Below are 14,406 nucleotides of genomic sequence, written 5' to 3'. Positions count from 1 at the left end.
GTGTGAATGTGTTTAACCCTTAGAACAAAATACACAGATGAAAAGCAGAAAAAGACTCTCTCGAGAAATCAGTAGCACCTCAAATGTTTTCTCTTTTCCTTCCTCCTCCTCCTCTTCTTCACCTTCAGCACAACTCTGACAGCGAAAAGAAGAGTGTCAAGCCTGAAATACAGGGTCGCTGAGCCTTGTACGTCAATGCAGTGAAGAGAACGGAATACCTTTGCCATCATATCTGCATATGCAATATACAAAGGATCCTCTTCCAAAGAACTAAAAAGAAATACAAGTATTAGGTTGATTAAATCTTACAAACTGTGATGTGACAGAAGTAAAAATCTACTGGCACCAGGTTCCCATGTCAGCGTGTGCTCACCTGCACTCAGTCAGAGCGTTGTGGCTGAAATGCAGAATGAGCTGGTGGAGCGGGTCCGGTTGTTTTCTGACCTCCTCCTCTTCCTCCTCTTCCATTTTGAGCTGCGTTTTCTGGGCAAGGCCATGAAACACTTAAACTCATCGTCTCAACATCGACAGTAAGAAGCTACTGAACAGAGACATCTGCAGTACAGTATGACATCTTGTATGAACACTAGGTAAGTAATAGTTGACAATGATACCCTGCTTAACGTAGGACAATGAAGTAGTATGAGGAAAAAAGACATGCCAACTGCATGCACAATCAGAGGCGCGTGCACATACATGCATAAAGAGGATGACACTGTGTTTTCTATCACAAATGTCCTGTTGTTTAGTCCTAAAGCAGAGATTATATCAGACACATTGGAACTAGTTTTGCTGCAAAACTGGGTCATGCAGTTCTTCATCTCTTAACTTTAAGCTTTAATTCGAAGTACTGTGGGGAGATTAGAATCAAAAAAAGGTGTATTTCGTTATGGAAACACAAATTCCAATGTGCCCTCGCGATTATCTCCTGTTTCAGATGAGATAGGTGTTGGTAGTTCATGAACCTTGAACGTGTAAGCAGCTAGTGTTCCGGTAAATGCTGTGTTTCTTTCTGCTTACAACAAATTCAATCCATGACTGTGACAGGTCATGTCATTCAAAGCATTGTGCCTCGACTGCTCGCTTACCTCGGCCCGAATGACACAGGCTACACACCATTTCACGAGAGCTGGCTCTGACATCAGCGGTGATGTCATGCTTGCCAACTATGAAGAGTGACACGTGAAAAAAAAAAAACACTCGATGGATGACTGAGCATGACTCAGCGGGTACACAGTGGAACTGGCACTTTTGAAAATGGCACAAGTGGAGGAGAGTGGTTGTGGGGGGGGGGGGGACGAGGCTCGGCTCTCAAGCCAACAAGACGGCGCCGGGGACGACACAAAGTACTTACTGCAAGGTCCTGCACTATCTTCTCCTCAAAGGAGTACTCCTCTGTTTCTATCCATATTCTCTGATAGGCCAGGAGGAAGAGGTTAATAGAACGATGCCTGAGGAAGGGTGAGAGGAGATTAGCTTGAGTTAGATTGCAAAAGGATGGGAGAAGATGCTTGTAGGAAGGGGTTAATAGAGGTTAATTTAGGGTATGGGCACATCCAACTGGTCACCTCAGAGTGGACCATCACTTTGATATCAAAGGTCAGTGCTGTTCATGCTCGCTGCCACACGGTTGCTCGAGAAACACGCAAATCCAACACTCTCATGTGCAAGCAGAGAGTGGAGAAATGTCCACCAAAAATGATATTTTAAATTTGAATCAACCTCTGCTTATCGTTATTATAAAATGTGAAAAATTAATTTTAATAAGTCCAAATCCTTTTTTTCACAAACGTATATCTTAATGAAAAACAAATGAAAATCATAATGCTTTTTTATGACCTCTCCCAGCCCAACTGCAGTACCTGCATCTCCCACAGGGGGGCCGTGGCCCCAAACCAAGGGAATCTCTGTGCTACAAGATTAGGTTTCTGCACAGTGAGTACAAAAAGCAGCCAAGTAGTAGTTCCTGCTCTTTCTGAACTCATGAGAGTGGTGTTACTTTCATATGTAGAGTAAATAAATAAAAGTGGGATTGATCTTCTCATCTGATTCTGAGCAAAAAAAAAAGAAGCAAACTGTTATACTTTTGTTTTAAAGCATTCGTTTGAGATGCATTACTCTACAGATGTGGACCAGTGGAAATATCAGATGCGAGTTAAATTCTATGGCATAAACCGTGCCAGGAGGAAAGCGAAGGGTGGTAGAGAAAGGTGTGCCGGGTCAAACAGTAGCAACTTCGGACGAGGACTACGTTACCGTCAGCATGGAGAGCAGACTGTCATAGTCTGTGTTCTCATGCATTTTCCCCAGCCAAATATGTCGATAGGCTTTCAGGAAGTAAATATTGTTTTTATGCCTGAGGGGATGAGGTACAATAGAGAGTGACACACAAGAGAAACAAAAGGCTGAGCAGAGACACACAAAAGGAGAAAAAAGATGCATCGATATCATCCAGAGGCTTCACATCCGTTCCTTAAACACAAATATTTACTACGCCTAATAAAAAGCCGCTGTGTCTGCATTGTAAATACTGACTGATAATTATATAGCTTTGTTATGTCCTGTTTCACTGTCATCAAGCCTGAATAAATGAGTCATGCTGTCAGGCAGCGTTGTCTGAGCACATATTGAAGATGACCACCCTCAGGTTGGGCCTCATAATTGTTTTCCTCCCAACTGTAGCTCTCCGTCTGACTCCTGGTGATTGAGTTACAGAGCAGCAGGGCATGAAATTGCTAGTGTCCCCTTTTTTTTTTCTTTCTAGTCCTTGATAACAGCTGTGGGCCAGACATTTGTCCAACAAATGGAAGTAGGGGGGGAGCTGTGCATTAATACAGGGTCAAAAACCATGAAGGAGAGAAATTAGATTCACGATTCAAGAAAAAGAAAGTGTGGCAGTATTTGGCCAGCAAACATGAAAGATAATGCTACGGCACCTGCGTGGTAAATTAAAAATCTGCTAGAATAACCACAAGGCGTGTCCTGGATCTGTGATGATGTGTTTATCGACATTTGAAACCATAAACAGAAGAGGTGTCAACGTACCTTGGTAGATTATAAAGTGGAGCCATGCGGAAGCACGCTACGACCGCTCTCTTCCTCTGCTTGGACAACAACTTCTGCCAAACACATTTTTTGGATCTCAGAGGCTGCTCCACCTAATAGGAGCAGAAGAAGATCAGTGTTATCCGCCAAACCAGAGGAAACAAGTTCAGCGCTGAAAACTGAGAACTGGCATTTTCACCGTGATCTGCTGCACAAAACGATGTTGCACCAAATTGGATCGGACACTTTACAGTTTTTAAGTTGGTAGAGAACAAGCCTGATGTCTGTAACAGAGTAGGATATCTTGGACATATTGTCAATGATAAAATCACTGCTGATGAAGATATATATACAGTATTCAGACAGTGTTGCAAGTTGTATGTCCAAGCTAACATCATTGCATATAGGTTTAATAAACTATTCTTATGAGAAGCTTTTAAGCATATTAAACACCAAATCTAGTACGCCAAGAGTACAGGGTGGCATATAATGATGCTTTAAGTGGTTTTAAATGACAACATGCATCAGATAATGACTTCATTTTGGTCCTGTCCAGTATCAGATTCAGCACTGTTTATCATCAGGCCCAGCTGTGCTGACAACGGTACAAATCCCTCCTTTTAAGAGTATAGATATTTATATTAATATACCTTTTTTAGACACTGTATTATTATGAATTATTTTGTGCTTTAGGGTTAGGGCATATACTGTTTTTTCCTCCCCAGTTCTGTTCCATTTTATGGTTGCTCATCTTCAGTCTGCATGCTTAGAGATCTTTTAAATGTATGCATCTTGTAACGTTTTTCAACTGTTTCTATATTTCAACCTTATATTACCATGAATAGGTAAACCTACCATTTCTAAGAGATATATAAACCACAAATGAATCTCCCCTGACCCGTCTGTGGGTCCCAGACATCTGTAATGTATTTCGCTTGATGAAGAATATCTCCTTCACACACACACACAGGATTCTATAACTTTTGAAGAAGACTGACCTGCTCCAGGTTGAAGACGGCTGCAGAGATCCTCTGAATGCGGTCCACCACCCGCTCTGGGTCCGGAGGCCCCTCGCTCCTCATCACTATGTCCTTGTAGAGGTTCAGCTGCCACCTGACTGCAGGATCCTCTGACTGGGGAGTGTGTGACAGAGGAGGACGTCAAATACAGCAGCCGTTACCCAATTTCTGCAATACTAACTCAACCTGTTCACCTTTTCTCGGAGATGCAGATTCTGATAAATGTGGTCTTTAACCTCGTCGTCTGTGTCTTTCTGTGGGACAGCAGGAGCCAAAATAGAATGAACGCCAAGCACGAAACAAATCTCAAGCACTCTCATTTAGAGATGCGGCGAGTTACTTATTATGTTGTATATTTGACATCAGTTAACATAATTTCTTTCTCTCACCAGGAGGTAGCGACTCTTGGCTAGAGATATCAGCTCCTGATCCCCTGGTGTGCACATGTTGAGGCCAATTGGCAGCATCTTCTTCAAAGCAGCAACGATCAGCGAGGTCTGGATGGAGTAGAACTCACCACGCCGTTTCTTGTGCTTCCGTTCCTGGTCTTGTCCTCCAGACTACAAATAAATAAGAAACTAATTATATGTGCTCAAACAATGTCCCTGATAGACTATAGTAACCGAGTAAAACATTCAACCAGAGAAATTGAAAAAAAAAAATCATTAGGAAAAACTGAAACCCGGCAGGTAGATAAAATCAGATAAAATCAGAAAAGGCTTTTGAGTAAATTTGTGTTTTTTTAGATATAACTTTAATGAAGACACTGACTCAGATAGCCTTATTCCCTAGGGCTGGTGATTACAGAGCCTCGGGGGTGTGATAGCAAACGATTTGTTAGTTTTCCACCTGTACTCTGCAATAGAAAGACGGCCAGTGCCAGAGGATCTGAAGATCTAAATACGATCTCAAAATCAATTCTAAAACAAACTTGAAATCAGCAAGGAAAGGCTAAAACAGGACAGACGTGATCAAGCCGATAACTCACAATGGTGACTAAACCCCTCTTTCAGGTGTCATGAGGTAATACATAATACATTTTTTAATTTTTGCAGTGATTAATGTTCCCCTAAAGCATGTTATACCCCTTTAACATTTAAACAGATTATCTTATTTTACATGAGCACTTGAACAAAAGCCAGAGGCAACTGCAGCATTTCTGTTACGGCAAGGCACAAACTGAGACCACACTAAATCGGTGCCACTGAAGCAATCCGGAGTCTCACAGCTCAGCTGAGAAGCAGAACGGGCGCGTTGCATCTGTTTGAACAGCATGGTGTTTGCAGTTAAGGACAAAACTCCCCTTGTGAGCATGAGTGAAGCAGCTAGCTCACAGAAAACACGAACATAATATGTATGTTACACGTCAATTATAATATAAAATACACAGCGTGCGGCAACTACTGGCCAAACACCATGCCAGGTTACCATGCCTCACATTATCAGGGTGGTATGATATATAACTACGCAGTAGATTACATTATACAGCATAGCTATATGGCAACTATTGGATTTTCTGCATGGCAACAAGCGCATTTAAGCCAATAAGCTGATAGGTAAACATGTCATGCACCGCATCACCTTAAAGGACTATTAAGAGAGAGAGAGGGAGATCAGGAAGAGAAGGCATTTAATGGAGGTTCACAGTCCTCACAGCATGGATGTGCACTGCAGTGAAAACCACTTGCCTTCTAAACACTTGGATAGATATCAGTAAAAACGGAACTCTCTAGCATTCACCCAATAGAATAGTCACATGTGTGCATAATTCTCAACTGTTGGAATTTTATATGTTCATCATACAGTACAGAGAAAATGCTACCATGTACAAAGCTGTGTATATTCAGATTTTGATACACTCACACATAAATACATGGCGAGACAATCTGCCACCTGAGACAGCTCATTAAAGCTCCATAATAAGGAAATTAGGCTGACGGTGATGAGACCTGATGTGAAGGCATAAAACCTACCTTTGACATCTTGGTTTTATTATCTCCAGTCAAGAAGGACAGGTTGTTAATTTCGTTCTGAACCACAAAGTTCTGCTCCTCGCGTTTGAAATTCTGAAGAGAGATAAAGTGTCAAAAGAAAATCCACGGCACATATATCGAGGTCTAATTAACACAATCCTGCTTTCCTTACGTGTCGCACAACACGTACTATATCACATTTAAAATATCGGACAGGGAGTGAGAGAACTCACATGTGACTTGCACCAGAGGATGAAAATCTCTGCGACCATTCTGAAGAGGTCGTTCGAATCAGCATCCGGTTCTTTGAGCCACCTGGACCTGCAGCAGCAGAAACGATTAAAACAGAGGGATTTGTATGTTTTTTTTTCTGTAAACACTAGAAATGAAGAGAATTCCATCATCTGCTGTTTGAAGTGCTGACCTGTTATTGTCCACATAGCGGATTAGCATGGGGTAAAAGGCATAGAGGTCCCTGCAGAGGACAGCAAACTCGTCCAGGATGAGCAGCTCAGCCTCCTGGGTGTCTCCCTTACTGTCTGCCTTCAGCAGCTCCTCCTCAGCCACCACCTTTACCGTCTTCTTCTTGAGCTTTTCCAATGTGGGCAGGAAGTGGCTCTTCAGTAGGTCGGCAAGCGCCTTGCTGATGATGGGTTGCACATACACTGAGCGATGAAAGAGAGACAAAAGTTTGTTCAAGTCTGCTTAAAATGTTCAGAATCAAGAATGTATCAAGGATTTGCTTGTATTTCATTAATATTTTCACTCTAACGCTGCTTAAAGCTCCAGTGCATAACTTTTATTCTGCCTATGTTTGATCTTCTTGCAATATTAGTTGTATGCTGCATCCTTCATCTGAAAGCAGGCTCTGTCAAGCATTACGAAACGTGTTTATCCCATTAAGCTGCTGAACAACAAGGTAATTAGTATGTGTGATTGTCTTTCTCATTATGAAGAAAATATTAACAGTTGTCCTCACAATGCTAAATTGCCAACACAGGCTGAAATTGGATCTGTAATTGTACAGGACCTGTGAGGACTGACTGCTAAGGTGTTGTGTCAATGTATAACTAAAAAACAAAGTGGTAAAATAGAGAAACTGATGAGCTGTTATAACAAGTGATGCCCACCTGCGATCCTCTTCATCCACGAAGCCTCGTCGATGCCCAGATTGTTGTTGAGGATCTTGAGGATGTTGCCCAGAATGAGGCTGAGGTTCTCCGAGGTGACGGTGGTGCAGCAGACACTTCCCCCGCTGGCCGGCTGGTTCTCCGGCCCCCTCTCCCACCAGTAGGACAGATAGTTGCACAGCATGGGCAGCACCACCTCGATAACGTGAGGCATCTCTGTGTACCGTGCCCCAGACTCAGCCATGTCATTGATGTCCTTCATCAATCCATCTAGCCGCGGCATCCCGGGACATATCTCCTCAACTGAGTCGGGTATGCCTAAGACTAAAAAAAAAACACCACAGAGGATTAGAGTTTAGTCAGCATGCTGAGTGCTCATCCTCCATGAAAACAAAACTCACTGGCTCGTTCTCGGGCACTCTTGGTGTTAAAAACCGAGCAGGGGTTGTATGTGTTGAGCAACGGCTCCAAGAAGGCCACAGGCAAGGCACCAGCCAGGGTGGCCAGACACTGTCCGAGAGCTGGCAGCTGTCTGAGGGACACACAGAAGGGTGAGAGTTGATAAGAACTGCACTGCATATCAGCGAGCTTCTCCACTATCAAGGACAACATACACAGGAAACTTTGGGTGAGGATACCTTTCCACGTAGATGTTTTTCCCAGTGCCCAGTGCATAGAGGCTGGTCAGGATTCGATAGCAGGACACTTGGACATCATCCACTGGAAAACAATAAAAAAGATCTAAACTCAACAAACTGAGCTTTGTGTTGTACCATAAAGTACCTTCAAGTTAAAAAAATGTCAACCTTTTTTAAGGAAAAATCATATTTGGTAGAGGTGAGCGATATTATGATATGACAATATGAAAATAAAGAAATGTGTTAGAATATTTCACAGGATTTCAAAATAAAAGTGCTCATTTTGAAATGGAACTGTATATAGTTCACAGTAAACAAGGTATTTATGATGCAAAATTAATCTGTAAATAAAAAACAGACAGGATACTTCATGATATAATATATTTAAAGCTGCAGTATGCAACCTCTGATGATTGTTAATGGTGACGTTATTATTCTGCCTCGGTCTGATGTATGCTACATCCAAACTATCAGACCTGACTGAGGGACAAGAAGCATTTAAGCAGTTAAAAACTTTGTCAGCACTTTGTTTTCATTCATACTCCAAACTTAACAATTGTTTGAATCACATTGACATTTGGATATATTTAAAAGATACTCCCACCGATTTAAAATGCACCGTTACGTAATATAGTGAGGATGCAACATGAGATTCCAATTGACTCATCCCTTGACACAACAAAGAGGCGGTCTGGACTCACGCAGCAGGTCCACCCCGAAGTGGTGCTGAGTGATGTGCTCGAACAGAGCAGTTAGGATGGGGAGCAGAGCCACGGTGGTGTAGTTGATATTCTGTGACACCCCTTTCATCTGCGAGCGGGAGTGTGTGAACTTCCCCAGCTTCAGGTTCTCAAACGTCTTCTCCAGGTCCTCTGCTGCGTTCTCAAAGAACGTCCTCAGTCCCACGCGCACCATCTCCGAGCCGGACTTCATCACCGTCCTATTGGTGTAAAGGAGAGCGTAATAAATGACGGAGACCAAATGAAGAGACATGAAGGACAATCCTTGGTATGCGAAAGACAATACAGTCTACCAACGGCACGACATGTGCAATTACTTTACTCTCGCAGTCTCTTAAGGTTTTTGTCATGAAATATGAGACACAAGTGTCACCCTGACTCCTCTGTCATTGATTCAGTACTGTATGACTCTACACCAGCACAATGCATTAATATGATTAGTCTGAGAACAGAGTCTGTGAGAATCAGCTGGAACATCTCAGCACAAATAAGAGACAGAAGCAAGTTACTGATTTTGCCTCATCAGGTGGTTTGCCTCAACAGTACATTGTCCCTTAAGACCACTAGAAACTTTGGACAAAGTATGCCACATAAAATGTATTTTTGGCTTATCTAAATGCCACCGGAGACATTGGAGCATTAAGTGTTGAAAGGAAAATGTTTGGGACACATTTGCACACACAAGGGTTTAATTCAGTGCTTTGCACAAACAGAACACACGGAATTACCATTATCAAACCAAGGGTTTATGTTAACATTAATTATTTTCCATTCGACATTTTATTTCAAGAAGGATAAAATAAACAGGACGTCTGGTAGCCGTGCAGGTTTCGAGCTCAGACCAAAATTTGCACCCACCTTGTGTCCAGGGTGTGAGCCAGGATGTGCAGACAGCTCACCATGGTGGTGGAGTCACTCCCTACAAAACGCCATCAAACACAAACGTTTTTTTTATCTGAATTGAGTGATAACGCAATGATGACTCATGGTTATGTGCAATCTGGAGTCAAAAATATTCAATGGTCCTTTCAGTGAAGTTGAAATAGACAGAATATGTGTTGTGGACTTACCACATACAAGCAAACTTCACACATATATCTACATTTACACACACACACACATTTCTGTAGTGATCAGCTTACCAAAAAGTGAAATCCTATGTCTGACAAGAGCTGCCAGTTTACAAAACAGGCTGCAAGTGTGAAGGTTAGAAAAGGGGAGGAAATCAGAAAATCAGTCAATTCTTGGAGAGAAGATTACAAACGAAGACAGTTAGGGATTAAGATGTTTAGTCGAGAGTGGTATAGATTTACGGTCACATGTTTGTTTTTTTTAGTGAATAGCTACCTGGTGACCATCTCCTTCTCCTTGTTGGAGGCATAACCACTGCTGCTCAGGTTCTTACTGGGAGAGGAGAGGAAGTAGAGAGAGTGGTTCTTGAAGTACTGGTCAATGAGAGGGAGAAGAACCTAAAAGAAGACACATATATTGGTATGACAGAATCGGGGGTTGATGGTTTTACTGTCATGCATACATGTTGAGGAGTTGATGTTTTGTTCTTACTTTGGCAAAAAACTTAATTTCTTGCTCATGAGGGGACCTGTCAGTTTTTCCGCTGGCAGCCATGGCCTCTGGATTGAAAACAATTTATAATTTCGAGAAATAAGACGATCACATCATGTGCGTTGTAGTGACGAGTCATGTGGTCATACCTAGATGGGCGATGAACTCCTGAGCTGAGTCAACATACTTGAGGAGTTTCTTGAGGAACCTATACGCAAACCTCTTCTCCATGGAAGAAGAATCCTGCTCCAAGTCCTTCAAACCCCTGCAGCACAAGAACATATTTTAATTAAAGACTCCCTTCAACCCTTGATAGTTACTGAAAAGGTTGTGAAAAAGGTTTCTTCAACACTTGAAAATGATTGTATATTCAGTGGCATCCTGATTGTGTTGACCTTGTGATGCTATAGCCATTGATTTGCAGGAAGCGGAAAAGGTCCTGGGCCTTTTCTCGATCCCGGGCCTTCTCCTTGGCTGTCAGCGTTTCATAGGGCACTAACAGAGGGTGTGTTCCCCCGCCTGAAAGCACACACACAACCGAGTGTTCAGCAAAAACAGACTCAAAAATACCATCTGCCTAGGCTAGTTAGGGTGAAAGAAAAAATAGGGGACAGAGGAGTGGCAGGGGACAGATCACCTCTACTTCCAAGGTCACTTTTCTTCTTCTTGGCCCAGATGTTGTGGTAATTTTCAGACACTACCTCCACCATTCCCTGTGACAGAAGATAAAAAGACAGTAGATCTCACGTGGGGCCAGATTCCACCAACATTACTCATCCAATCCACACTTCAGAAATATTGCTATTTGGACTGAAATCAGCAATAAAGCAATCTAGGAAGACTCACCTGTAGTTCCCTGGACAGAACCACACTGCTGGTGTCTATTGGGCTCGGGTTAAATCCATTTGCCTGGATTGTGGATTGAGAGATACGCTGCGGTTATTAGCATTCGTTATCACACAACACGTTTTTAGATTAGCGACCAAGTCAACTTTATGCCCATGATTAATACTCGCATGATGACAACTGCAAAAGTGTTTGATGTTGGCATTTGTCTGAGCTCTTTTTATTACTACCTGTGAGACTTGAGATATCTTCCTCATTTTCTCGTTCTCTCGCTGCAGAGACATGCTCTCTCCATCTTTAGTCCTGTCGATGCTCCAGCCCATTGCCAGCATACTCTTTAGGGACTCTCTAATTGGCCATTTGTAAATCTCCTTCTCCTGAAGCGCAGACAAAGAAATGGGAGAATAAGGACTAAGCCAAGAAGCTTTACGTTCACCTCCATCACAGACGTCTCATCGGACATACTGCACCTTCTCTGTTAGAGCTTTATAAGTCCTGAGCTGAGGGTGAATCTTGGCCTTCTCATCAACACAATCTCCATATTTCCATCCAAGCAGCACCTGAGGCACATGGGATGCACACAAGGGTGAACACAAACCTCATTGCCTTCTGAGATGCCTGAGGGCATGATTTATTATTTGAAAAACTGGGTAAAAGACTCAGGAAGCTTAACACATTTATGAGCCAAAGTGCATTCAATTCTTGCTGTTGTCAGCTGTTATGATGTGTTTTGTTTTGTTTTGTTTTTTTATATACAAATACAACAAAAAAAAAAAAACGTTGCAAGGGGCTTTTACATCGAGGCTAGCACAGTTATTGGCGGCATGCCCAGAATATGCTTTTCTTTCGAAAGGAGAGATAGCTATGATACTAGGGGGAAAGAACAGTGTCAAGATGTTTTTTTAACGTAATTTAAGAATCTAAAAAAGAAAAAAAGGTCAGTTATATTCCAATTTTTTCCAGCAGCATTTGGATCTTGTTTCGCCTGGAGACATCGCCCACAGGAAGTTATTTGCTTTATGTCAAGACAGACAAAGGCAACAGCAACGTTTTACTCGTAAAGCAAGACAAGCAGTTTGGAGTATGACTGAAAACACAGAGAAATGCTCACAAATACTTTCAAGAGAATCCTACTGCTCAAAAAAACATATTCATTCAGCAGTTTGATGAGATAAATGCTTCATGTCCAGACCACAACTTTATACACAGATAGTATAAAGTATATTGCTTAAATACTAATATTATTACCAATACTACTACTGCCCCATTTCTCCAGGTGGACACTAATGTTTGGCCTTACCTTCTCTGCAGACCACTTCTCATGGGAATGCTCAGCATATTTGTTGGCAAAGTGCTCAAGCTTTTCTGGCAGAGCAATGCTGGAGAGAGGGAGAGAGGGAGAGAGAGCGAGAGAGAGTGTGCGACAGTTGGTTAGCATATGCAAATGGAAGTTACTCAAGTCATCTACAGTCATGTAGTCCGTGCAAAGCTCTGCATGTTGCATCTCACTGACATACGGTCACAACAGAAGCTTACTTCGCAGTATTGATTGGTTTGGGGTCAAAGTTGCCCTGAGCATCGACAGAAACAGGCTTCTCCACAGTCGTACTAATAGAGGCGTCCACGTAGTCCGGTGGCAAAGCTCCAGCTATGGCACTGAGGCAAGGCATGGCCATCTTGAATAGCTCTGCGTCATATTTCTGCTTAGGATAAAAAAAAAAAGGCAAGTTATAAAGTTAAATCCAAACTCTTTTTCTACATAAGGTGGGAGTTAAGAAAAAGAAGCAACACAGCCACACTAGTATGACAGTGTGGCTGGATCGATTATTGGCTGGCTTCTTGGCCTCAACTCATGAGTGTTCATTTAGAGTCCACCCATCCGTATGACTAACAGACATTTGGGCAAATGAGTTCCTTACTCGGTAAGAAATTAATGAAAAAAAACGCGCTATATGACTGATTTCTCACCCTCTGGGACAGAGAATCAAACACTCCCCAGAAGATCTTCTTGGTGAGCAGTAGTTCATCCTCAGACGCCGTCCCATAGCTGCCCCATCCCGACGGGAGGCAGTAGTACTTCCAGTTCTGCTCATAGTGGTTGGTTAGCAGCTGGAGGACACACAGAGGACAAAGTTTAGTACATGTACAGAACTGAATGGACGGGACAATTAACAGTGTTTTCAGTGACAGGCAGCCAGCTGCACCTTGGGTATGTTCTCGCAGCACGGTGGCACTGAGCCATGAATACATACATGAATGTAAAGAGCAACCGTTTCACAGGCCAATCGCAATCTATTACACTTCCATTATTTCTCTGCTGAGGCCAGATGGATGGAGAGCAGCAGTGGAGCCAACAAGCATGAAATCACACAGTCCAATACTTCATCTCCTTGTTTTCCTTCATCTCTCTACAGTACTTATTCTACCCCAGATGATTAAGCCCACACTGGTACAAATGTGTCCCTGTGTTTGTGTGTGTGTGTGTGCGTCTGAAAGAAAAAAAAAAAAATACTAGTAATGCATGACTACACAGTAACCACATAGACATAGCTCAGGGTAGGTTATGTAAAAAAGAAGAACAAAAAGAAAAGATTAAAAGTAAACAGCGGATAATGAGGCACGCTGGCCACAATGACTGTGAGATAAAGGTGTGATAAGAGAGAGCTTTAAAAAAAAAAAAAAAAAAAGATAAAGAAATTGTTGCCCACCCTGAGAGGCATCTTGCAGTATTCGGTCAACAAGGGCACATCAAAGACAAGGCGGTGCAGGAGCTGCTGCAGCATGGAGGGACGGAGGTGTCTGCAAAATAAGGTGTGAAAGAGATAAGAGTGTCGCCCTTAACTGGAACATCTTGAGGCTCTGACCTGTTTAGTTGGCATTTTGCCTCTGAAGGATGTTTAGAAAAGTTAAGGTGAGTAAAGTTTGCAAGAAAGCTGGTGACTGTACATTAAAATGGACTAAATATGTAAGTGAATAGTGAAGCCGAGGAAGTACAATGAAAGTAGTCGTTAGTGATAAATCGACTACAAGTTAATGGTCTCAATTGTTCATTTCAGGTCTTCTTCAATCGCTGTCCATTTTGTAAATTATGTTCCCATTCAGAGAAAAATAAGACACTAATGTACAGTACATATGAGTGGACAACAGTGTGACTGACAGCTGGATATTAAGCTGGAGTTAAAGCATTCATTTTCTTTTAGCCCCTCACTTGCAGACAGCCAGGAGACACTCCTCTATGGCGTCTCGCTGGGCCTTGGTGAGTGACCGGCCCTTGGAAAGGCGGTAGATGGTGTGGAGAGTGGAGTCGATGAGGCTGGCGTAGTGTTCGGTGCCAGCAAACAGAGGAGCGCAGCGGGTGAGGAGGGGGAGCATGGCGGAGCCGATGTAGCGGTTCATCGCCAGCGCTGTCTCTGTGGTACAGAGACACTCCTGGAAACAAAATGGAGACACGG

The 14,406-nt window shown here is 42.7% G+C and overlaps 1 protein-coding gene across 17 annotated transcripts in view; it reads right to left on the bottom strand.

Moving 5' to 3' along the window:
• LOC131445330 (ryanodine receptor 3-like) overlaps positions 1-14,406 on the bottom strand; it is an 89,851-nt gene that overhangs the window by 13,265 nt on the left and 62,180 nt on the right. For 9 of the 17 annotated variants that reach the window (XM_058616327.1, XM_058616319.1, XM_058616329.1 and 6 more), the window contains 30 exons: positions 14,163-14,383; positions 13,663-13,753; positions 12,923-13,063; positions 12,491-12,654; positions 12,255-12,333; positions 11,425-11,514; positions 11,185-11,331; positions 10,955-11,017; positions 10,746-10,821; positions 10,504-10,627; positions 10,258-10,373; positions 10,109-10,176; positions 9,893-10,014; positions 9,688-9,737; positions 9,404-9,464; positions 8,507-8,745; positions 7,806-7,887; positions 7,569-7,699; positions 7,168-7,491; positions 6,462-6,702; positions 6,271-6,358; positions 6,038-6,130; positions 4,454-4,624; positions 4,259-4,318; positions 4,044-4,178; positions 3,046-3,158; positions 2,257-2,356; positions 374-483; positions 219-270; positions 79-135 (listed from right to left, as the gene is read on the bottom strand). In XM_058616327.1, the coding sequence (XP_058472310.1) occupies positions 79-135; positions 219-270; positions 374-483; positions 2,257-2,356; positions 3,046-3,158; positions 4,044-4,178; positions 4,259-4,318; positions 4,454-4,624; positions 6,038-6,130; positions 6,271-6,358; positions 6,462-6,702; positions 7,168-7,491; positions 7,569-7,699; positions 7,806-7,887; positions 8,507-8,745; positions 9,404-9,464; positions 9,688-9,737; positions 9,893-10,014; positions 10,109-10,176; positions 10,258-10,373; positions 10,504-10,627; positions 10,746-10,821; positions 10,955-11,017; positions 11,185-11,331; positions 11,425-11,514; positions 12,255-12,333; positions 12,491-12,654; positions 12,923-13,063; positions 13,663-13,753; positions 14,163-14,383 (3,609 nt within the window). Of the gene's footprint in view, positions 1-78; positions 136-218; positions 271-373; positions 484-1,354; positions 1,452-2,256; positions 2,357-3,045; positions 3,159-4,043; positions 4,179-4,258; positions 4,319-4,453; positions 4,625-6,037; positions 6,131-6,270; positions 6,359-6,461; positions 6,703-7,167; positions 7,492-7,568; positions 7,700-7,805; positions 7,888-8,506; positions 8,746-9,403; positions 9,465-9,687; positions 9,738-9,892; positions 10,015-10,108; positions 10,177-10,257; positions 10,374-10,503; positions 10,628-10,745; positions 10,822-10,954; positions 11,018-11,184; positions 11,332-11,424; positions 11,515-12,254; positions 12,334-12,490; positions 12,655-12,922; positions 13,064-13,662; positions 13,754-14,162; positions 14,384-14,406 lie in introns of all 17 variants that reach the window. The other 8 variants (XM_058616328.1, XM_058616320.1, XM_058616330.1 and 5 more) reach the window with 1 other exon arrangement.

The sequence above is a fragment of the Solea solea genome, chromosome 18 (genome assembly GCF_958295425.1).
Source record: "Solea solea chromosome 18, fSolSol10.1, whole genome shotgun sequence".
Classification (NCBI taxonomy): domain Eukaryota; kingdom Metazoa; phylum Chordata; class Actinopteri; order Pleuronectiformes; family Soleidae; genus Solea; species Solea solea.
The sequence above is the reverse complement of the archived record's forward strand: the minus strand, read 5'-3'. Positions and strand labels throughout refer to the sequence as shown.